This window comes from Dipteris shenzhenensis, chromosome 19, assembly GCF_047967505.1.
Source record: "Dipteris shenzhenensis isolate YYH24624 ecotype China chromosome 19, Dip_SZ_1.0, whole genome shotgun sequence".
NCBI lineage: Eukaryota > Viridiplantae > Streptophyta > Polypodiopsida > Gleicheniales > Dipteridaceae > Dipteris > Dipteris shenzhenensis.
In genome coordinates this window covers 50,392,962-50,419,078 of record NC_141614.1, presented here as the reverse complement: position 1 = coordinate 50,419,078, position 26,117 = coordinate 50,392,962, and the positions used below count along the sequence as shown (strand labels likewise).

General features: G+C 41.6%; 1 protein-coding gene and 1 pseudogene across 1 annotated transcript; one reads left to right on the top strand and one right to left on the bottom strand.

Moving 5' to 3' along the window:
* Positions 1-17,339: 17,339 nt before the first annotated feature.
* Positions 17,340-18,056, bottom strand: LOC147890603 (uncharacterized; annotated as a pseudogene).
* A 5,733-nt stretch (positions 18,057-23,789) lies between these two features.
* LOC147890602 (uncharacterized) lies at positions 23,790-25,518 on the top strand. The gene is made up of 2 exons (XM_087390325.1): positions 23,790-24,285; positions 24,689-25,518. Exons 1-2 carry the CDS (start codon positions 23,922-23,924, stop codon positions 25,516-25,518), a joined length of 1,194 nt encoding a protein of 397 aa, XP_087246451.1. The 5' UTR covers positions 23,790-23,921.
* The last annotated feature ends 599 nt before the right edge of the window (positions 25,519-26,117 follow it).

Below are 26,117 nucleotides of genomic sequence, written 5' to 3'. Positions count from 1 at the left end.
GATTGGGACCTCAAAGTTCACTTCGATAAGAATGGCACACAGATTTTGGATCTTCAAGGGAAGGCCATTGGTAAAGGTACATGGTGCAACAACATCTATGAACTCTCAGCTTTCAGTGCTCGAGTACATGTGAAGAACACTATGCTGTGGCATGAGAGGTTTGGTCATCTAAACCTTAGTTCTTTGAAGGAGATGCATAAAAGTGGAATGATTGCAGACCTACCAGAAATTTCAGATTTGCTCGATGTATGTGAAGCTTGCATGATGGGCAAGCAACATCGGCATCCCTTTCCTAAAGAGGCCAGCAGGGCAAAGGCTCCTCTAGAGCTCGTTCACACGGACCTCTGCGAAAAGATGGAGACGAAAGCTTTGGGTGGTTCCTACTACTTCATGACGTTGATCGATGACTACAGTAGAAGGATATGGATATACTTCTTGAAGACTAAAGATGAGGCTTTTAGTAAGTTCAAGGAATGGCATGTAATGGTCGAGAAAGAATCGGGGAGGAAGGTGAAGAAATTGAGATCAGACAGAGGTGGAGAGTTCACATCAACTAAATTCGAAAGTTACTGCAAAAGTCATGGGATCAAAAGGCAGAAACCCCTGCCACATACATCACAGCAAAATGGAGTAGCAGAACGCAAGATGCGCGTCATTTGTGTAATGGGCCGGAGTATGATGAAAGGGAAAGATTTGCCAAAGACTTTCTGGGCTGAAGCATGTAACATGGCAGTATACATTCTCAATCGTAGCTACACGAAGGCTGTGAACAGGATGACTCCATTGCAGGCCCTTTTTGGTAAGAAACCGTCAGCTGCACATTTCAGAGTTTTTGGAAGTGACTGTTTTGTGCATGTCTCTGATGCTACTAGGACCAAATGGGAACTGAAGAGCCGGAAGTGTATTTTCTTGGGCTACAGTGAAGAGGCGAAGGGTTACCATCTCTATAACCCTGTTACCAAGAAGGTAATTGTAAGTCACGATGTGGTCTTCTCAGAACAGCGACATCAATTGGAGGAGAATGCTTCATTCCCAGACAACCAGGACTAGGATATCCATCCAGTACCACCACCAACAGCAGATCGAACTCCCCCAGCGGTGCTTGGGAGGATTCAAGACAAAGAAGATGAAGAAGAGCCTGCAGAACCACAATGGCAAGGGCCATTTCCGAAGTGGGTAAAGCAACTTTTGGATGGCAGAGAACCTCCAGCCATTGAGGAGGAACCATCCGAACACTATCGGTCCAAGAGATTAGAGGAGCAAAGAAGGGCGCAGGAACACTTGGTCAACTATGCTTTGATGACAAAGGTGATCTGTGTTGAAGAACCCATGTCTTGAAGAGGCACAGGTTGATGATAGGTGGATGGAGGCTATGCAGTTGGAGTATGGCTCCATAATGAAGAACAACACTTGGGACCTTGTGGACCGACCACCAAAATGCAAGGTAATCGGAACCAAGTGGGTGTACAAGACCAAGTACAAGTCCGACGGCACGTTGGATAAGTACAAGGCTGGGCTCGTGGCAAAAGGTTTTGCACAGCTACATGGTTTTGATTATCAAGATACTTTTGCTCCCATAGCTCAACTAACCACAATTTGCAATGTTTTGGCTTTAGCTGCCTAGGGAAGTTGGCTTGTGTTTCAGATGGATGTGAAATCCGCCTTTTTGAATGGAGATCTCAAGGAGGAGGTATACGTGGAACAAGCACCAGGTTTGGTGATCCCCGATTCAGAAGGTAAAGTCTGTAAACTGAAGAAGGCATTTTACAGGCTGAAACAGGCCCCACGAGCATGGTACCAGTGAATTGATGCCTACTTTCAGCAAAACAGCTTCAAGAGGAGCCCATCAGATGCAAATGTGTATATCTTTAGAGAAGGAGGTAGGTGTATGATTGTGGTCCTTTATGTGGATGACCTTGTCATAACAGGGAACCATGAAGAGAAGATCTTGCAGACAAAGCATTTGCTAGGAAGAGAGTTTGAAATGACAGACCTCGGACTGATGCATTTCTGTTTGGGGATTGAAGTTTGGCAGGAGCCAAAACAGATCTTCATTTCATAGCTGAAGTATGTTGGAGAGATATTGAAGGCATTTGGCATGGCTGAGTGTAAGACAGTTGGTACCCCTATGGAGGTTGACGTAAAGCTCTCAAACGAGGATTCATCAACACTGGTGGATGAAGCGAAGTACAGAAGACTTGTGGGCAGTTTGATTTACCTGTGCAACACGCAGCCGGACGTTAGCTTTGCGACTGGTGTACTAAGCAGGTTTTCCAATAAGCCCTGGGAGAACCATTGGAGGGCAGGGATGCAGGTGTTGAAATACATCAAAGGCACACTTGATTATGACATCACCTATACCAAGGGCAACATCTTGACCAGATTCTGTGAGTCAGATTGGGCAAGAGACGTGGATAGCAGGAGATCAGTGATAACTTACTATTTCTCAGTTGGATCTGGAGCTGTGTCATGGGTCAACAAGAAGCAACCCACAGTTGCTCTTTCATCTACTGAGGCCGAGTACAAATCTGCATGCTTTGCTTCTTGCGAGGCAGTGTGGTTGAGGAGGATTTTGGGGGACATGGGTGTAGTGCAGAACAAGCCTATGTAGTTATCATGTGACAATCAGAGTTGCATGGCGATTGCAAAGAACCTTGTGTTCCATGCTCGCATAAAACACATTGAAATTCAACATCACTTTGTATGCGAGCTCATCATGGATGGAGAGGTCGACTTGGTGTACTATCCGACTACAGAGAATGCTGCGGATATCTTCACGAAGGCTTTAGGAAGAGACTTACTAGAGAGGCATCTTCATCGACTTGGCATCGGACCGAAAAAGTAAGTTCACTTGCGGTGGACATTGAGGGGGGGTGTTAGATATCAATGCTCCACTCTCGTGTGACTACGCAGGAACCAGCTAACTCTACTTGTAAGCTCCCCATATGAAAAGGCATTTGAGTAGCTCGGTTATCCGGTAGGTCTTGGTTTAGACACCAGATGGGGGCCATGTGTGGCTTGATGGCTGGACGGAGTTGGCACACCGCCAACTAGGCTACATGCAAGTGCAGGAAGGCATCCCATGACTAACCACACTGAGGGTAGACAGAGCATTTCTTGGGGCAGCCCACTCTTGGGTTGCGGGGCTTGTTTGGAGCCTCAGATGATCTCGGATGGCTGTGGGCCAAATGGCGATTGTAGGTCAGTTGCTCTATTTTGCACACCGGTTCTATCGTATGGTCGGTGGCCTATTTCGGGACCGCCCCCAGTCGACCGTTTTGGGTAGACTGGGTCGGTCAGCCAATTGAGCCTAACCGACTACGATTGGTGGCTATATAAGAGCAAGCCTGTGAAGCCCATTTCATCACTGGCTACAACAACCCTGATTCCTTAGCATCTAGCCTCCGTCTTCTACTATTTCTAGCTCGCCATCGAAGCTTCTTTCACAGGAGTGCACGATTGGGAGGCAGCACCATCTATTGTATCAGTTCTACAGTAATCAAATTTTTGATTCTCCATACTATCTAGTTTTCTCTCTTGCGTACGAGATCTTGTTATCTGTTGAGCACAGACGTTGTATTGTTTTCTTACAGTATTGTCATTGCACTCATTGCAAGCGAGAAGTATGACATCAATGCCGTATTGTCATGCGCCACTTGAGGATGTATGGGGAGGAGCCCAAACCAGTACCCACCGTTAGTGGTGCACATGGTGATGGATCATCAGAAAGTCAATGCTATTTGAGTTCATGATTAATATTGCATGCGTACACGATACAAAATCTTGAGACAAGATCTTATATTTACATGAAACCTTGGGACAGGATGAGGAGGGTGGTGTGCATATACCTTCACAATTTGAGAAGGAGTATAGTCTCCCGGATGTGCTAGATGATAACGAGGGTATCATGGACATGATGGATTCTATTTTTAGGGGCAATGCAACTGATGTCTGAGTATGAGGCTGTGTACATGGTACCTTTGATAGAGGAGTTACAGATCTTATGGACAGGAGTGCGGGTCTTTGATATTTCTAGAGCTCCTAGACATACCAATGACATTTTTGTGTAGAACACATTGATTCAAAGAGAGCCACGTATGATTATGGAGTCATGGCTAACTTCACACAAGATAGCCAAGCAAATGCTTTGGATACCAATCTTCTCTCCTCGCAGTTGGATTATTGTGGGACCATACACAAAATCTATAAAATTGATTTCAGACGATTTAGTATTTTCATTCTTGTTGTAAAATGGTTTAGAACTATATATGATGGTCTTTGTTTTTCTCAAGCATTGTGAGTAGGCGCATACTAATGATCTAGTTAATTGAATCTTTCGCTTTTAAATATCAATTGGTACATGTACTTAAGCATAGTTTCATATAATTGATGGCATTTGGCACCCATCTTCAATATAGGTGGTTTTTCATCCGGATCGTTTTGATCCAAGATGGTGGTACGTGATCCAAGTTGCACCACCAAGTAAGCAAATTTTTGAAGATAGAAATGTGGATATGGAGATGCCACTACCAATGCCAGGAAGATGGAGATCACGATATTGAGGAAGAAGATGACGATCATCAAGAATCACCTGACTTTATTGAAGAAGATGGTCAAGTCTATGGTGAATGTACGATGCTAGAGTATGATGATGATATAGGAGATCAACTCAGTATAGAGTTGGAGATAGACTTGTTTGGCACACTAGACTTGGCTCAAGATGAAGCCAAGTCTCAAACGTGGACATGAATATATGAGCTTCAAACTTGATGTACATGCTCTTGTACTTTTATTCTTTCAAAGGATCAAACATATATGAAAAGAATTTTTTTTTGTCATTGGGTAAAACTATCTTTAAAGGTTGTTATGGGGAAAAACACTCTCTATAAAACGTCACTATATAATGACCTTATACAAGTCTGGCAAGTGTCACTATATAGTGACACTTTTATAAACATCGCTATATAGCGACGTTTATAAAAGTGTTGCTATATAGCGACGTTTATAAAAGTGTTGCTATATAGTGACACTTACACTTTTTAAGCCCATTTTGCATACCGACGATTAGCGCCTTGCGCATGCTAAACGTCGACGTGTAATCATCAGAAAAGGGCCTATGCCTTGTAGTGTTGGGAGAGGCCAAGAGGGACTCCACGTCTATCCTCCTAGCCTATATTGAATAAAAGCTCTCCTCATCATAGAAGCAAGCCAGAGGTAGATGCCATTAATGGGAGAATGCAAAATGGAAAAAACAAAAATATGATTTAACTTGGAATCAACAATCGAGTTAAATTATTTGCCTACCTAGGAAAATAGGTAGGTAGATCGAAAGAAGCCACTAAAATTATTCTCTCAATGAAAATTTAATGGTGAGAAGGGAAGCATCCCCCCCCCCCCCAAACTACTAGTCAAGGAACTAAAAAAGTTGCTCAAGAAGCAAGCTGGTCAATTGGAGGATTGGAGGGACAAACTCAAAATGTAAAGTCATTGATTTTTTGGATGATGACCTTCATGAGGATTAATTTCCTGGCTTAAAACTCACACCTTAATTGGATTCCATCGTGATCCAAGGCTGCACCTTGTTGTTGCTTCAGGGCCATGGGTGAGGAAGGGGTTAATAGTGACTAGTGTTAGATAGCATGATGGTCATATTATCATTGTATTTAAGCTGTGAGATTGGATCATTTTATCATTGTATTATGGGTACACGAGTGGGTACCATTGTAAAGTGATTTTTGTTTCTTTATGATTGAAATTTATTGGTGCATCTCATTGTGTTTTGGCAAATCTTTATCATTGTATTATGGGCAACTTTGATCGTTTTATGGCATTTCTTTATGTATGTAGTTTGACTCTTGAACTCGTATTTATATTTGAAACTTAGGTAGTATAGAATATGTAAATAGAATGACCTAGTTATTGTAATCAACTACCTATAATTGGATTATTTGAAACCACAAAGGACATCTTTCCAAATTCCATACACAATAGGATGGAACATATATATATGTATGTATGTATGCATCATGTGCCCACCATTGTCATGTCACATTGCCACATCACTACATCCACATCATCATTTTCATCACTCTCTTGATAAAAAATTGGCCATCCTTCTGGGAGCCATAATATTTGATCTAGGGGGAATTTTATAGTGATCCAAAAAGCAAAATTGCTTGCCATCTCACGCTCTACGTCTACCACTACTTGAGGCAATGCCAACTGATTCAAGGAAGTGAGAAAAGTCCCCTTGATGTTTAGAGGGCACTTGCATATGATAACTTTTTTAGCACTCTTCATAAGGTGTTATTGATTTGTCCAAAATCTCTTTGGTTTTGAACACTTTTTCATTGTTCAATATTGTTGAATTTTCCTAGAGTTGAGCATTTAGACCTCAAATAGCATCAAGTTCTACTTCAAATGGCAATCCATGCATGCGGTGAAAGTGATTAAGCCTTCACTTAACACCTTCTTTCCATGATACATCAAATGGATAAGGGAGATAGAGGGAAGGGTCATATTTTGTCAATGTCAACTTCCAACTTTTTCTCTGAGAGGGGTTTTAGAATACCATAATCTTCAACTTGTAGTATTATCAATATATTTTGAAAATTGTATTTGGGAATACTAATGCTATCACAAATTTATGCTTTCAAATTAAAAATTAAAGATATTAATGTCAAATAATGATGTCTATTAATTAGTATCATCAATTACTATTGTATCATTAATTACTACTTACTATTGTATAACAAAAAAGTTACTGTTGATCACATTTAACTAGTCAATTACAAATTACTATAAGACTAGCTCATGCAAGTTAAGTACAATAACACTAACTAAATATACTTAATTATAATTAATTCTAACTAGTTATTATTTTAAAATATTAATGGTAGTCAAATTCTATTAAAAATACATGATTATTTGTATTTTCATACTGATGAATGGTATTAAAACTAGTTTTAATTAATTTTTATTAGTTGCAATTGAAATGTTCATGTTTGAAGTTTCTATTCTATATGTACTCACTTGTTTTCTACTACCCTAATAGGTGTTTATTAGCACCATAATATAGGACTCTTGAATGTATTTCTTAAAACATGAAATAATCCATAGTCTTGTGTGTTAATTTTGTTTTTTCATATGTTGCTAGTTACATCCAATAAAATTGTGCATGGTCATGCCAAACTTTTAAAATAAAATTTTCATTGTTTAACACTAATTTGGTAGCAGGACACAAAATTTCCCAGGACACTTTTATGTCCTATTAAGTTAGCCATTTCCTAGAATTATTCAAAGGCATTGATAGGGTATTTTGGCGGTTTGATTATGTTCCATAAGAGCCTATATGATTTAAAAAAATTTGACTTATTATGGATTGGAACTCGCACCTATTAATTTACTTTGAGTTCTACCTAAACTTTTGAGACCAACCTAACACCAACATTTCAAGCTATTTTCTCAGTTTTTATATAAAATGTCCATATTCTTAATTAGAATAAGTTTGTAAAGAAGTTGTAATTCCTAAAGTCTAAGGATAACTCTGAAACTTTTTTTAGATTACTTTGGAGCTAGATAATCATACTTATTATGATTTATGGCCTCGGCCCTCAAATGAAATTTTAGTGGATGCTACCAATGAGGCAAAATTTCATCTTTTGCAAATTATTTGATAGGTCTAATAAGTTCCAAACTCAACCATACTTTGTATGTGTCTTTAATAGGACATTATATAGTAGCATGAATTCAAGGATGCATTAAACGATTGTCACTACCAGACAGTTTTATTTTACGTACACAATTTTGTGCTGATGGTAACTTAATCCTTCTGGTTGGAAGGGAGGAGAATTTAAGGAATTTCTTGTCTATGTTTGAGGAGTTGTCTATGGTCTTTCATTCCAAAATCAATCAAGACAAAATCACTACAGTTTGGTTAGGGTGGGATGCCTTACCTCCGCCGATGGTATACAAGGTTTTCCTTTAGATGGATCATAGCTAATGAAATTATCATATATTTAGGATGGGAAGTAGCAAGCTAAGGGTGTCCACTTTTTGTTCACTCCCCAATCCTTAGGAGGTGGAAAAACAAGCTTTTTAGCACACAAAAATGCAAATCTCACCTACTTCCCTATGGATCTAGTCTTTGAAGTCTTCAGACACAACATCACACATGCTATTGTGCACACAATCATATAGTCTGATCAAAAATTCAATGCACACACAAAAAATTTCTTTGTGTCACACGGCATGGTTCCAGGGTGGTCACACCTTTGTCACGAACAGAGAGTGTCATATTAAATCTAAATTTCTCACTCATTTTAGATTAAATGTCATTGAAACTTTGTAGGTGGTCTCTTTACATTATGTAGAGCTTAACTTGATTTATTGGTAGTTTTTTGAATGATTTATCTAATTATAAATAATTATTTATAATAAATAAATTCATAAAATACATGCATTTTAGTAGCACACCACATTTTTTTAGTATTTTGAATAATTAAGCAAATCCAATTCAATGGAAGGTTAGTAGGTACATAAGGGTGTGTGGTTGAATCATCAAATCCCAAATCCAACGGTTAGATTGAGGAAGATTGAAGTTTAATTTTTACTTTTACTCCTTAGAGGATCAACAAAGAATATTAAAAATAAATCTAGTAATTCTCAAACATGACCAAACATTTCAAAAATGTCAATATTTTTAGTCCTCTGCATGATGAATAAGAGGAAAAAAATTTGGTTGAATTTGAGTAAGGGAAACGTACGATATGGCCTCCAAGAGTGAAATCTCCCTTTTGTGGGGGAAAAAGGGCCACCCAAGCCTAATACCAAGACAAGGTAGGCTAGGAGCATCATCGACCCTAGTGGCAAGCCTTTGGAGTGTGCATGCTGCCCATGCGGAAGGCTGAGTCATCTATTTTTGCCTTGCAACCATGCCACATTGTTAGACCGCATGGTGCCATGTCATCAAGGAGATGTGACATCACTCCTTGCCATGTCACCTTACATTGCCACACGTGCTGCCACATCAGCCACATGTGCCACCTCATCATTCCACATCATAGGAACTCTTGGAGCCATGTCATCACACCTTGCCACCTTGGCATACCTCATCAACCTTGCCATGTCACCAATCCCTCCACCTCAATTTGCCATGTCAATCTACCACCTCATGAATGCCAACTCATCATGCCACATCACATTTCCATGTCATGGAAGAGACTCATATATTCCACACCATATTGCCACATCATGACCATGCATGGTGCCACATTAGCCACATGTATACACATCACGAAGTGCGCGAGGCATAGAATACCTCGATCGAGGTTTATGACCGCGATGTGCGAGGCATAGAATACCTCGATCGAGGTTTATGACCTGCATGAGGCATAGAATACCTCGATCGAGGTATATGACCGTGGGGCATAGAGTACCTCGATCGAGGTTTATGACCTACGTGAGTCATTGAATACCTCGATTGAGGTATATGACCTAGGCATAGCATACCTCGATCGAGGTTTATCACCACGATCGAGGTATTTGGAGGTACAAAACTGGAATAAAATCAAACGATGCAAATATTCAAAATTAACGTTGGATTCCAGCCAATTAGTTTCAATCTTAGCAAATATTCAAAATTAATGTTGGATTCCAGCCAATTAGTTTCAATCTTAGCACCTTCTCCACCAATAATATTCAAGAGCAATCTAGTGGATGAGTTGAGGCTCTCTATAAGACACCACGTTTTGGTTCATTTCACCCATTCTTAGCCATTCTTGCCTCCCCATCACTTTGTCACACCTTCCATCCTACTTTCATTGAGAATGGGTTCTCAAAGCCGTAGAGCTAGTAGACATGAAAGATGTAGGAACCCCCCCCAAATCTCATTGACGAGGAGCGCAAGCGGAAGGCTCGTTAGCGCAAGAGAGCCTTTAGAGCTAGAGCTCGCGCTACCACCACCGATCCACCTCCACCTCTACATCCCACCTCCACCTCCACCCCCACCCCCACCCCCACCCCCACCCCCACCCCCACCTCCATTGTCCCCCCCTCCACATCCTCATCCGCTCCCCCAACTCCAGCCTCCGCCCTTCCCCTAGCCACCTACATTTTGGCCTCCACCTCTACCTCTTCCCCCTCCACCCTCCCCCCTCCCCCTCCCCGTCCCCGTCCCCGTCCCCCTCTCCCCCTTCCCCTTGGCGCCTCCCTTCCCCCTCCACCCTACCATCTCCCATTGATCCCCTTGCCCCACCTTGCAGCAATAGTGTTGCTTCACGATGTGACTTGCCGAAGTCCACTATCCATCGTCGTACTAGCAAGATTGTGCAGTCTTTTTTTAATGACCTCACGCCAGCTTTGCAGTCTGCTCTTGGTAGAGTGTAGGAGGCTTGCTGGTCTTGGTGCACGTAGAGATAGGGTTGTATGTACTGAAGTCCTTAGTAGTGTTCGACGTTCCTATGCTTCTATTAAGCATAGGAACTCCAGTGATGCCTTGGCAGCACGTCGTGCTATTGTGGCCGCCATTACTAGACCTCATATGATAGGCCATGTGCATACCGCTTCATGTCTTCTTCAGATTGCACCGCGCACATTGCGAGCAGGCATGATTAGGAGGCAGAGTCTAGAGGATAGTGAGACTGATGCTCTTAGGTCTTCGAGTTGTCATGCACCTCGTAGCGATCGATTGTTGGATGATTCCACTAGGTCCTTCATACAACAGTTTTGGGAGGAGCATTGCAGAGCATCCCCGGTATTCAAGAAGGCATTGTGGAAGAGGGTGTCACATGGTGTGTACATTGAGCATGGTGCATGTTTTTTGGAGTGTACCTAGACTGAGTTGTACACTTAGTTTGTAGAGGTGCACCCAGAGTTCAGGATTGGGCAGAGGTCATTTGAGCGATGCATGCCATGGTTTGTGCGATGCTCTCAGGAGCATGACACATGCTATTGTCGCTACCATGTGGATTTTGGATTGATGTATGACATATTCTATTCCCTTGATGGTCATAGGGGAGTGGTTCCTACTAGCCCTCGCGACTTCATTCATTCCATATTGTGTACACGAGATGGCGATGCTTTATTCCACTCCCTTGATTGTGTGGAAGGCAGGTGTACTTTGTGTGGTGACTTTGCTAGAGTGCCACGAGTTGCACTAGATACTTGTGATGTGCAGATGGTTCGTTGGCAGTAGTATGAGTACAGTACGTTGACATTAGATGGTGGTGCACAGTTGAGGAGGTTGCAGCTTGTGGGGAAGGAGACACCACGTGTTGTATTCATTGACAGTTTTTGAGGGAAGCTGTACCACTACATACGCCACTCCCACATTGCAAAGTGGGAGGATCATCAGTTCCGTGCATGTTTGAGGACATTTCCTATAGGGGTGGTTGTCTCAGTGGTGGACTTTGCGGAGAATTATACCTTCGCACCACAGCATGAGATCCAATCGGAGTATTATTTCTCCGAACAGGTGACGTGTGATTGAGTTATTAGTTTTTTAATGGCCTCATTATATTGAATTATTTCAATAGTCATATTTTTTTTCAATGCCATATTGCAGGTTGCTATATTTGTGCACATTAGCTATCGTCATGCACAGGCTCATGTGGATGGCATTGATAGCACCATGGACTCACACGTCATTGTGTGAGAGTATCACTTCTACATTAGTGATGATCGATCGCATGATGCCCATTTTGTGCAGCATTGCTTCACTTTGCATGATAGTTTCTTGAGGGATCATGGTGTCACATGGCAGCAGCGTTGGATCTGGTCAGACGACTGTGGTGGTTAGTTCAAATCTGCTAGACAGTTTTATTGGTTCTGCAGATGGCACCGTGAGATAGGCATTCCAATCACATGGAGCTACTTCGAGATAGGGCACGATAAGGGAGACCACGATGGTGCAGGTGCTTGCATGAAGCATGCTTTGCGTCGATACCAGTTGCGTCACAGTGCCGATCACTTCAAGGATGCACATGATGTGGTGCGGTGGTGCAACCAGTACTTATCCACTAGTGCTATCTCCTTGTTTCAGTTGCGTGACGATAGGGTGGTGAGCTGGTATTTTTGGTGCATGGACATTGGGAGTCTTGATTGGTCTAGGCCTTTTGATTGTCATTCAGTGTCTGGCACTCTTGATTTCCATTCCATCAGGAGCATAGGTGAGTCTCACCCCGCGATCTTTTCTCGACGGTTTGCATGTTTTTGCTCTGCATGCATTGATGATGATTGGGGAGGGTGCTCCATGATACCATGTGCCGATCCATGGGCACGGCAAGTGCTTTCTCCCTTCCAGCCTTGGGAGGAGGTACATGATGATCAGGATGCAGGATTCAGTTCCTCTAGAGATTATGACCAGCTTATAGATATATTGCGTATTGGTGATATATTCGCGGTTATTACTTCGGAGGGCAATGAGGAGGGTGTGGATTATTACTTGTTACGATACTCTATGGTGAAGAGTGTGCTGAATGAGGATACAGTGGATGGGCATGGGATGCACTTCAATGCTCATAGCATAATCCTAGGTGGCCATTATTTTCAGCAGATATAGAGGCGTGGTCGCTATATTGAGTTCCAGGAGTACATGGTGGATCAGGAGGCATACATGTATTCTCATCTTGTTGTTGCGATCAAGATTACTTTGAGTCACGTTCGCACTCGCAAGGCGACGTCCACTCCACGATGGCACCTTGTAGTGGTGGATCACAAGAGCATACTTGTAGCTATTGGCATGAGAGCCGATCCTGAGAAGTAGCACATTACATATCATATTTTTTGGGATCATCAGTTGATCAGATTGATTTTTATTGGGTATCACTAGTTGATTACATATTTTTGTATTCGATATGTATAGGCTCATTATGTGACCATACCATTGTAATTTTCATGGACTCATATTTTGTATTTCACTATGATGGTTGTATACACGTTCATACACAGCATTGTATTAGATTCTATTTTATACATGATGTCCGTTGTCTTCTAAATTGGATTTGTTGTTTTTGTAAAACAAAAAATTGTTTATTAGTAGTAATGTTGTAATTGTGTTTTGTGCTTTAGGACATTTTAAAAATGTGACTAAGAAAATTCGTGCACTTACTAACGAAATACGCATGTGGACTTATCTATTGGTCCCTACTAGCACAACTACATATGAGAAATGGCGCACATACTAACCAAATACGCATGTGGACTTATCTATTGGGGATGAAATTTCGCATGGCTCTTAGGGTACCCTAGACATACATCCACGCAAGATTTGGTCTCCAACTGATTTGGTATGCGCCACGTGGAAGGTATAATGTGTACATTTTTACAATCCCTACTAGCACGACTACGTATGAAAAATGGTACACGTGCTCACCAAATACACATGTGGACTTATCTATTGGGGATTAAACTTTGCACAGCTCTTAGGCTACCCTAGACATACATCCACGCAAGATTTGGTCTCCAACTGATTTGGTATGCGCCACATGGAAGGTATAATGCGTACATTTTTACAATCCCTACTAGCACGACTACGTATGAAAAATGGCGCACGTACTAACCAAATATGCATGTGGACTTATCTATTGGGGATTAAACTTTGCACGGCTCTTAGGCTACCCTAGACGTACATCCACACAAGATTTGGTCTCCAAATGATTTGGTATGTGCCACATGGAAGGTATAATGCGTACATTTTTACAATCCGTACTAGCATGACCATGTATGAAAAATGGCGCACGTACTAACAAAATACACGTGTGGACTTATCTGTTGGGGATGAAACTTCGCACGGCTCTTAGGCTACCCTAGACATACATCCATGCAAGATTTGGTCTCCAGCTGATTTGTTATGCGCCACGTGGAAGGTAAAATGCGTACATTTTTACAATCCCTACTAGCACGACTACGTATGAAAAATGGCGCACGTACTAACCAAATACGCATGTGGACTTATCTGTTGGGGATTAAACTCTGCACGGCTCTTAGGCTACCCTAGACGTACACCCACGCAAGATTTGGTCTCCAAATGATTTGGTATGCGCCACATGGAAGGTATAATGAGTACATTTTTACAATCCCTACTAGCACGACTACATATGAAAAATGGTGCACGTACTAACAAAATACGCGTGTCGACTTATCTGTTGGGGATGAAACTTCGCACGGCTATTAGGCTACCCTAAACATACATCCGCGCAAGATTTGGTCTCCAACTGATTTGGTATCCACCACGTGGAAGGTATAATGCGTACATTTTTACAATCCCTACTAGCACAACTACATATAAAAAATGGTGCATGTATTAACCAAATACGCATGTGGACTTATCTATTGGGGATTAAACTTTGCACGGCTCTTAGGCTACCCTAGACGCACATCCATGCAAGATTTGGTCTCCAACTGATTTGGTATGCGCCATGTGGAAGGTATAATGCGTACATTTTTACAATCCCTACTAGCACGACTATGTATGAAAAATGGTGCACGTACTAATGAAATACGTGTGTGGACTTATCTGTTGGGGATGAAACTTCGCACGGCTCTTAGGCTACCCTAGACATACATTTACGCAAGATTTGGTCTCCAACTGATTTGGTATGCGCCACTGGAAGGTATAATGCGTACATTTTTACAATCCCTACTAGCACGACTACGTATGAAAAATGGCGCACATACTAACCAAAAACGCATGTCGACTTATCTGTTGGGGATGAAACTTTGCACGGCTCTTAGGCTACCCTAGACATACATCCATGCAAGATTTGGTCTCGAACTGATTTGGTATGTGCCACGTGGAAGGTATAATGTGTACATTTTTACAATCCCTACTAGCATGACTACGTATGAAAAATGGCGCATGTACTAACCAAATACGCATGTGGACTTATCTGTTGGGGATTAAACTTTGCATGGCTCTTAGGCTACCCTAGATGTACATCCATGCAAGATTTGGTCTCCAATTGATTTGGTATGCACCACGTGGAAGGTATAATGCGTACATTTTTACAATCCCTACTAGCACGACTACGTATGAAAAATGGCACACGTACTAACAAAATACGTGTGTGGACTTATCTATTGGGGATTAAACTTTGCACAGCTCTTAGGCTACCCTAGACATACATGCATGCAAGATTTGGTCTCCAACTGATTTGGTATGCGCCACGTGGAAGGTATAATGCGTACATTTTTACAATCCCTACTAGCACGACTAAACCCTAAACCCTAAAAAACCCTAAATCCTAAATCCTAAAAAACCCTAAATCCTAAACCCTAAACCCTAAAAAACCCTAAACCCTAAACCCTAAACCTTGTTTGGGATGAAACTTCGCACGGCTCTTAGGCTATCGTAGACGTACATCCATGCAAGATTTGGTCTCCAACTGATTTGGTATGTGCCACGTGGAAGGTATAATGCGTACATTTTTGCAAGCACTCCCTACTAGTGACTACGTATGAAAAATGGCGCACGTACTAACCAAATATACATGTGGACTTATCTGTTGGGGATTAAACTTTGCATGGCTCTTAGGCTACCTTAGACGTACATCCATGCAAGATTTAGTCTCCAACTGATTTGGTATGCGCCACGTGGAAGGTATAATGCATACATCCACGTAAGATTTGGTCTCCAATTAATTTCGTATGTGCCACGTGGAAGGTATAATCCCTACTAGTTACTACATATGAAAAATGGCAAGCATTGATATATACGAAATTTAAAATGATAAAGTTCATAGCACGAGAGAGCTCTAGAAAGAGAGAGATAGAGAGAGAGATAGAGAGAGAGAGAGAGAGAGAGAGAGAGAGAGAGAGAGACCTTATACTTGAACACCTTTTCAATGCTTAATGTTTACAATTACGACACACGGCGTTATTTTTAAAATACCTTATGTATTAGATGTGTGAATTAAGATATCTGAAATTCAAAATCATACTCCTAATTTTAAATACGCACATGGGGATGAAACTTCGCACGGCTCTTAGGTTTAGTGTAGTAATTGCAAGCATTGATATATACGAAATTCAATATGATATTCAAAATGATAAACTTCATAGCGAGAGAGAGAGAGAGAGAGAGAGAGAGAGAGAGAGAGAGAGACCTTATGCTTGAACACTTTTTCAATGCTTAATGTTTACAATTACTTCACATGGCATTATTTTTAAAATACCTTATGTATTAGATGTGTGAATTGAGACATTTGAAATTCAAAATCATACTCCTAATTTTAAATGTTTATGTTAGATTTGAACAAACTATAAACTGAGATAAACAAAGTAAGAAGAACATCATGAAAGTACGAAAATGCTCATACATCATAAAAGTAAGAACAATATCATGAAAGTACCAAAATGAATGTGTACACCATCATCATCATCATCGTGCAAAAGTGCATCCCTAAATAAGATATGTGTGAAGCCTAAACAATCATCCTGAATTAGAATCTAATAACTCCACATATGATCCTCTAGTCATCCTCTGACGTGGCTCTTGTATGACCCGGTGCCCAGCCGTCCGCTGTGTGCCCTCAGGCAAAGCCGGATCAGATGGTCCAGCCTCATCCTAATGAAGAGGAGGGCATGCTGCACGAGCCACCGCTGCCATCTTTGCCTCCCTCGCCTCCTGTATGTATGCGCATCTCAGCTCCCAAAGTCGTGCATCTGCGAATACTCGTGCCTCAAATCCAGCACGAGTAATCATCTCTACATGTAGAAGACACTGATCTCGGCCCCGCCCAAGCTGCTGATCCACCCACTGCTGCAACGATATCTGAAGCTCTGCCTCTCGCTCAATACGGTGTGCCTCCTCTGCTCGTGCCTCATCACCTGGCATGAAATCACCATATGAGAAGCGTCGCGAAACACACGCTGCAACCATTGACGTATCAGCACCCTCCGAGCACCCTCCTGCTACAGCAAAGCTCTATGTGCCTCCTCCCTGTAGTGCTCTGTCAAGACCATGCAGGCAAATGGATCAATGGCCGGACGATGACCAGGATACAGATCATCCATGCCTAGTCCTCTGTATGTGGCCACATCAATGTCAGCAAAGCATACAGGGCACACTGATCGTGCCACCATGTGGTGAGTCATGCAACGGAGATGTGCGACGTGGCTGCACCCTAGTCCAAACCACCCTACGATGTCAAACTCCTCATGGCAAAGGACGCAAGTGGCGGTAGGAAGCCTGGCTATGACTGGTGCGTCTATGGGTGTCCTAGTTGGCACATCTATAGGAGGAGCGGGGTACAGGGCCACGCTGGGGTCGATTCTATGGTGAGATGGATCACGACTAATATGTCTCAACTGCAAAATATAGTGCTCCGCTCGATGGTACGCTATGCGTGTCGGAATCCTCTACTCCTCCAAATCTACCTCCAATAGTCGTACACGCGACTCCATATCCTGTCGCAATAGATGTGCCTGCAATGCAAACATGTCGCGTACATGGTGAGAATTAAGCAAAAAACTTCAGTTCAAAACATGCAACAAAAAAATAAACTAAAATAATCAGAATAACTAACCTCGTCCCTAGACTCGGCCAACAATGCCTCCAACTCTGCAATCCGTGCGTCTCGAGTCTCCAACTCATGCTAAGGCGGTGTAGATGTGGGAGGTGGTGTAGATGTGGGAGGCTCCATAGATGTGGGAGGTGGAATCGAAAGTGATCTCAATAGGGCAGAGACCATGTCGTGCAAGGATGATGCCACTAAATGAACATCCCCCCTAATCCGTCCTCCAACAGCTCATAATGCCGGTGTAGGGATAGTGTGTAGCTCTAGTGCCTTGCATTGACGCCGAACACCTGCAGTCTGATGCTCCTGATGCCCCATCCTACCATGTCCTGCTCCTGATCCTGGACGAGTACTAAGGTAGTCTACCCGATGACCAAGCACAAACTCGGCGTATAGCTGCATTGCAAATGACCTGGCTATCTGACGGTTGTGAGGCAATCAACCACCATTCGTAGCGAGATATCTCGGATAAATGTGTGCTGCTATGACGGGGTGCCTACAACGTAAAATATGAAAGGGCAGCCCTGATCGTGGTCGCATCCCCTCAGTGTGACCATCCCAAAACATATCCTCTAAGGCCTGCCTGTGAGGTGACTCACGCTCAACAAACAACTCTTAAATGGCTCTCCAATCCAAGCCATGACCAGTGATCTCTGCCTCAGCCTATGCCTGAAAGGTATTCACAACGTCCTCAACTGTGTCCAATCGACCCAGAGCATCAATGACTGAATCTAGACTCGCAACCAAGTGAGGGGGTGCCCTAGCATCTTGTAGTGCCCTCATCTCAGCTCTCAAAATCGCTATCTACATACGAACAGTGGTGCCAGAACCTGTGCGTTAGCTAGCGCATGCACAAAAAAAACACATGGAAATTAATATTCTATTTGGGTAATGAAAATAATATTCTATTCAATATGACTTATAATCTATTTGCGTAATGAAAACTATTTATGTACTCCTTGATGAGGTAGGATGTCGTTGGGATCATCCTATGCACCTACCGGTAGATGGGGGCCAAATGTGTGGCTATGCCTACAACAGTGCCATGTTGCAAATTCAATTCGTATTTACAATTATTTACAAGTTGTTTACTTTAGAAAGTCGGTTCTCCTTGTCTATACTACCCACCCTTGCTGTAATTAATAGCAAATAGCTTTTGTTCTAGATGCTCCCTCCATTTTTCGAGGCTCTAGACTATCATGGGCTCTACTAGCATGTCAAAGTATGTAGTAGAGGTGTATTTTTGGAAGAGAGATGTAAAGATACTGAGTGATAGAAAGAAAATGTTATGTACAATGCACTAAAATGGACTACAAGGAATAGATGCTAACTTGAAAGATATAATCCAAGGCAAGACCTGCATCCTAGAATATTCCACATGAAGGTGGACAAATGCACCTCTCAATAATTGCAAGTGGAAGTCAAATTGCACCTCTAAACATATGCCAAACTAAGGTAGAATAACATCTTGAAATGTATAGAATATATAGGAAATGACAATATTTATAGGATAGAGATAGGTTATGGTCATTGAGATAACCTTGGTTATACTGCTTGACTTGGAGCATCTGTTGAATGATTGGTTGGCATGATTGGCTCCTAGCTAGTTGGGAATAGCTAGCCCTAAATAACTTTTTGACTAGGCCTTAACTAGATCATCTTGCTCTAGCTTGTTAACTCAGCCTACTTACTCTACCTAAATTATGAAACAACTCTTAAGCAACTATATAATCTATAATATTCCACATAAAGATAGATAAACACACATCGCAATAATTTCTTTTTTTTAATAGATGATTTCTAAAAACAAAATTTAAATGTTATATTTAATTCAAAACTTCACTAATTTAAAAAATAACATGCAAACTACTTTAATCTCTTTTTTTTTTAATAGATGATTTAAAAAAACAAAATATATACTTTTTGACATTTAAATAAAAACTTCACTAACTTAAATAACATAAAAGCTACCTTAAACTCTTATTTTCTTTTTTTTTAAAAGATGATTTTTAAAACTAAAATTTAAACATTTTTTTATTTAAATAAAAATAGCACTAATTTGAAAAATAACATAAAAACTACTTTAATCTCTCTTTTTTTAAATAGATGATTTTAAAAAATAAAATATATACATTTTCACATTTTAAATAAAAAATTACGTAATTAAAAAAAACTTTAAAATGCATTTGAAATTTTGAAATATTTTATAATTAAATTAGATATAAACTAAAATAATATAAAAGCTACTTTAAACTCTTATTTTCTTTTTTTTAATAGATGATTTCTAAAAACAAAATTTAAACGTTATATTTAATTCAAAACTTTACTAATTTGAAAAATAACATGCAAACTACTTTAATCTCTTTTTTTTTTAATAGATGATTTTAAAAAATAAAATATATACTTTTTGACATTTAAATAAAAACTTCACTAACTTAAATAACATAAAAGCTACCTTAAACTCTTATTTTCTTTTTTTTAAAAAGATGACTTTTAAAACTAAAATTTAAACGTTTTTTATTTAAATAAAAATAGCACTAATTTAAAAAATAACATAACAATTACTTTAATCTCTTTTTTTTTAAATAGATGATTTTAAAAAACAAAATATATACATTTTCACATTTTAAATAAAAAATTACGTAATTAAAAAAAATAATTTAAAAAAACTTTAAATTGCATTTGAAATTGTGAAATATTTTATAATTAAATTAGATATTCCTATAAACTAAAATAATATAAAAGCTACTTTAAACTCTTATTTTCTTTTTTTTAATAGATGATTTCTAAAAATAAAATTTAAACGTTATATTTAATTCAAAACTTCACTAATTTCAAAATTAACATAAAAACTACTTTAATCTCTCTTTTTTTTAATAGATGATTTTAAAAAATAAAATTTATACTTTTTGACATTTAAATAAAAACTTCACTAACTTAAATAACATAAAACCTACCTTAAACTCTTATTTTCTTTTTTTTAAAATGATGATTTTTAAAAATAAAATTTAAATGTTTTTTAATTTAAATAAAAATAGCACTAATTTAAAAACTAACTCTAATCTCTTTTTTTTTAAATAGATGATTTTAAAAAATAAAATATATACATTTTCACATTTTAAATAAAAAATTACGTAATTCAAAAAATAATTAAAAAAACTTGAAAATGCATTTGAAATTTAAAAATATTTTATAATAAAATTAGATATTCCTATAAACTAAAATTTAAATAAATTTTTGAAAAAAAAGCTACATTAAAAAAACCTTATCTGGAATCTCCCGCTCCGTCCATCTCCGTCGTTGTCCGTCGGTCGTTCTCCATCGTTGCCGCAATTCCGTCGAGCTCCCGCAAATCCGTCGATTTCGATGAGGAGGAGCTCGATCGAGGTATGAAGAATGAGGGAGGGTCCCTCTCTTTATATACGAAAATTTAGGGTTTCACTACCTCGATCGAGGTATTTCACATGCCACGTACATATCGATCCATCATACCTCGATCGAGGTATAGACATGCCACGATACCTCGATCGAGGTATTTTACATGCCACATATACATCGCTCCATCATACCTCGAGGTATTCGACATGCCCCATACACATCGGTCCATCTACCTCGATCGAGGTATGGACCTGCGTCTAGGACCTCGATCGAGGTATTGGCTTGGCTCGGTTGTCCTCATGTGTGGGTTTCATTGGAGACAATACCTCGATCGAGGTATTCCACACCAAAGCTAAACCTTTGTATTTTCACTCGAGCGGGTGTAACACTCACCCGAAAGTGGTCCGGAAGTGGACACCCTTAGCTTGCTACCTCTCGGATGCCCTATTGGAGTTGCTATTAGTTTGAAAGATAAGTTTGAGTAGTGCATGTCCAAGATGCAAAGTAAGTTTGCTGCATGGGAGAGTTTTGATTGTTCATTATGTGTAGGTGGCTCTATATCTACATATTCTATTAGGTAAAGGGAGAGGGGGAAAGAGGAGAGGGAGAGGGAGAGGGGGAAACAATTTAATGCAAAGGTGAATTAAAAGGAGAAAGACTTGGAGAGTAATTTAATTGAGATGAGAGAGGTAGAGGGGCTCATGAAAGGGGAAACAAGAGACAAAGAGGGAAAATTTAGACAAAAAAAAGGGGAGGGGGAGGGGGAAGGGGAGGGATATTTAAATGAGAGGTGGAAATGGGATAGAAGAGGGGGAGATGAAATTTAATTAAGAGCAAACATAAGGGAGGGAAGGGGAGTCAATGAACAGAATTAAAGAAGGAAACAAAGGGGGTCAAGGGAAAAAGGATGAAGAAAGTTCAAAGGGGAAGTGGGAGGGAGAGGGGGAAATTCAAAGAGGAAGATGAAAGGAAAATGGAAAGGGGAAATATATTTAAGAGGGGGGAAAGTGAGGGATGGGGGGAGGATATTAAGGAGATTGAGAGGGGGGGAAGGAAAATTGAGAAAGAAGAAAAGGGGATGTGCTTTTTGGGGGAGTTCCATATCTAGAAACCAAAGGGATAGAGAGAGTTCCCAATGCCAAAGGAAAATTGGGAAGGAGAGGGTTGAAGGCTTAATAGTGTTTGCCTTGGTTGGATTAGAGGGTTTGGGCCCCTAGTTTGGGTTTAGTGGTAATCCTCTAGCCTAAGTGATAATTTAGAGGTGCATATGGCATGCCTACATAGAAAGGGCATAAACTTACTACTAAGGCCAATTGAAGGACACATGCACTTCAAGAAGAAGTCACAACGTGGCAAAAAGAACTTGGGGAGCTAGGTAAGAGGATTCCAAAGAGCTTGTCAGAAAGAAAGAATCTTGTGAGAAGAGCCCAAGGTAGCAAAATGTTACAAAGGAGGCAAGAGAGAGACAGAGAGAGAGAGAGAGAGAGAGAGAGAGAGAGAGAGAGAGAGAGAGAGAGAGAGAGAGAGAGAGAGAGAGAGAAGAGAGGATCTTGAGATAACGATGATGATGATGATGATGATGATGATGATATGCAAACAGCATGAGGCAAAAGGATATATCAAATTTGGAGTGCGGTTGACCACGCTTTCTCTCTCTCTCTCTCTCTCTCTCTCTCTCTCCCCACCCCCACCCCCACCCCCAGAAGGTAACCATACAACATTGATCAATATGGCTTTGACGTATGATGTTAATCCTTAAAGTCGTTTTGGACGGTGCCTTGACGGTGCTAACATTAATTGACATTTGTTTGAAAGGATCGGTTAAAGTCGTCTTTGGCCAAGCTTCTATAAATATTAAAATATTATATTGAAGAACATAGATATTGTGGTAGATAAATGTCAAAATCTTTACATGTACAAGTCAACAACTTTACATGAATTCAATGCATGTCATGTTTTTTAAACTGAAAGCACACGATTTCCTTGTAGTTCCTGGTGATGTAGTGTTTGTGGGTATTCCTTGTTGGCAACTACTTTTAATGTTACTTTATGGTGATTGCCACTCAGCCACCCTTATTGTTTCACATAACTCACAAACTTGGTTGTCCATTCAGGAGGTAGTTGATATATCTCTCTTCCATGTTTCCATCTATCCCATTTCTTTTGCTTATAAAATCTTAAATTGGCAAAAAAGTATTATTACCAATTTAGCCGTTAGGCACTTTCTTGAGCTTGAGGGGAAGGTTTTCGTACTCCTTAAAAAATGCAAATCCTTCAATGAAAGGGTTGGATTGAAAATGAGGCACCCACTATGCATTTGAAATCAGGGATGCTCTTCTGCATGCCTCTTCCACTCCAGGCTGTTGTTAGATGATGCAAAAAATTGAACACCTTCGCAGGTGAAGGGCTCCTCGATTCCAGGGCTTCCTATGATCGAGCTTAACATTGCCCAAAATAAAAGGCTTCCTTAGCTCCTATATGAATGTAGATAGATATTCATGGAACTTTGCGAAGAATGAGGGGAAGGTTTACGTACTCCTTAAAAAATGCAAATCCTTCAATGGAAGGGTTGGAGAGTCCAACGTGTCTTCAGGAGGAGGAGAAGCTTGTCCTAGAAGGGCAAGGTGATATACTACAAGGGGAAAGGGAGCATAAATATCTGGACTCTAATGCCACGTGACACTTCTTTGGCACGTGTCGAAAGCATTGCCAGGAAAAATATCAAAGCAGCCAGATGGCTTATTATTACTGGCCTCCGATTAGAGGTTCTTAGAACGTGCCACGTGCCCCCTTCAATTGCCCATATCATAATCATATCACTGCTGAGAGGCTTTATACGCCTTGTTTGAACACTTCCTTCTATCTGAGCTTCGCAATCGCAATGGCTCTCTAACACTTCCTTTCTTTCGTCACTTTCTTGATCAGGATTTCAAGTTCCCTGTGGATCTTGAAGGACTTCACTTTCCCCTGAAAGTATTTAGGCTCGAAACTTCGCGCCTCTGTAGCATTAGGCTATTAGCGTTTCTTATGGAGGTCGAATCCCGCAGCGTTGTATCATCCCCTGCAGCGGGTGGAATTACCGAGTTGTTCCGATCCCAAGGCGCCCAACTGTATTTGATTGACGGAGAGGAAAGCGCTCTCTTGCAGAATGGGGATTTCGCGTTCACCTTAGTGAAGCAATCTAGATCTCCTCTCGCTGCTGTTGTGGCAATCGTAGGTGATGTGCAGTGGCCAGTGGGCAAGGATTCTCTGGTGACGAGAATAGACGACTGTCGCTTTACTTATGCTTTGCCCGACCTCACGTACAGGGTTGTTTTGACCGATTTAACTGACCTAGAAAGGCTATTGGTATTACTGGAACAGTACGCTACATTCGAAGATCGCTCGGAGAGTACGTCCTAACCTGCTGAATCTGGAATTGTTTATGCGTATGTGGTTGTGAATCCCACAAGTTAGGCTCTTAAAAGTAGAGCGCTATCATGTGTGATTTCCAGTAGGTGATAGACTTCGTGTTTTAAGTTTGGGTATGCCTATTGTGCTAATCAAACCCTGCACCCAGATATAAGGGTTACCGAAACATGTCGACCGGATCCGAAAGAATTTCCTGCAAGTGGCAGCAAGATTTGTCAATATCAAGCAGTCTGCAGCCAAGCTTAGCAGGAATTTTCAAAAATTAAAACACTGAAATGTGAGCCAGTAAGGCTCTGTGACCAAACTCAAGTTGGCAAAATTTGCGTCCGAAATGTTGGACAGTTAATGATTCGGGTGTTTGAAACGATGATGTTCAATTGCAGGACGAGGAGGCGAGCATGAGGAGGCGCAGCGGCAGGCAGGAGATTATTGGACAAGGGTGGCAACGAAGATAGAAAACCGGAGGGCGAAGGTGGCGAAGGAGGTGCAGCAGCAGCAGAGAGGAGGAGCGGCGAGCATGAGCAGCACTAGGGCGGTGGAGGCGAGTGGGAGGGTGAAGAAGAGGATGCAGCAAGCGATGAGGGTAAGCGCGGTGACGAAGCTATTGGCGAAGACGTTGGCGAAGGGGGCGATAAGCGCGGCGAAGCATGTGGAGGGGGCAAAGATGGTGGTGGGACTAGAGGAGGAAGGAGGCGAGGATCATGAGAAGGAGGTGGCGGTGGCGAGGGTAGAGACGGTGGCGAAGGTGGTGAAGGCGGTGGAGACAGCAGGAGGGAGTGTGATGGAGAGGGTGGCTACGGAGGAGGCGAGGCAAGGAATTAACGCCATGGGGAGTTTCATAAATTCTACATGGACGCTTAACAAACTTGGGCTGCGGGTGCTTTTTAGAGCCATTGCCGCTGCCTCTGGTGCTTCTCGTTCCTCCTCCTCCGACGATAGTATTAACAGTAACCTTAGCCTCTCCTCCTCCTCCTCCAATACAAGCACCTCCGCCCCCCTCCCCCCCCCTCGCCCTCCTCCTCCTCCCCCTCTCTTTTACTACACTCCTCCTCCTCCTCCTCCTCCTCCTCCCCTCCACCATTTCATTCCCCCCCATCCCACCTTTCCCCCTCCCCCTCCCCTTATCCCTCCCCCCCCCTTCCCCTTCCCCCATCTACCTCCCCCCATTCACCCCTCCCCCCCCCCCCCTCGGCCTCGTCCCTTCCCACCTTGATCTCCCCAATGATCGCGCCCTCCCTCACCCGCCTTTTCGCATTTGTCAATTACGCCAGCTCCCTCTTTCGTGTCTCAGCAGCTCGTGCTTATCACCGCGTGCATACAGCTAAGTTACCTGCCCGTAACGCAAACGGTCAAGTGCAGCCTAGTGTACTGGTTGCCTAAGTGCAGCTGCGTGTCCTGGTTGCGTATCTCCTGTAGTTACCCGGCCTGTGAATAATCGTGGGCGGCACTGCTGTTGTCTTCACACACTCTTTTGCAGGTTGGTTCGGTTTTCTTGAACGTGGGTCCTAATCGCTCTTGCGGTGCTCGTCACTAGACCTAAGGAGTAGCATATCTTCAGACTTCTCTTACCCTGCATTGCTGTTACAGGTTAGTTCTTCGTAATGGCAGTTGCTGATAGTTATCATACCTGACGATCGCAGTGACCACGGCTGGGTGGACAGAATGCACACGTTAACAGTGGAAGCCAATCCAGGGCAAGGTGATTGCCATGTTTGGGGACAGATGTTAGAGTGTGTTTCAAAGATTAGCGAGCGCGCGCGAGAGAGAGAGAGAGAGCGCGGGAAAGCTTTTTGTTCATGCATTGTATATACT

What these genes read in the sequence shown, in the direction of transcription:
- LOC147890602 (XM_087390325.1), top strand. Translation starts at nt 23,922, where the DNA reads ATGGAGGTCGAATCCCGCAGCGTTGTATCATCCCCTGCAGCGGGTGGA. An exon ending in ATTCGAAGATCGCTCGGAGA is followed by an intron (nt 24,286 to 24,688) that starts GTACGTCCTAAC and finishes GTTCAATTGCAG; the next exon opens with GACGAGGAGGCGAGCATGAG.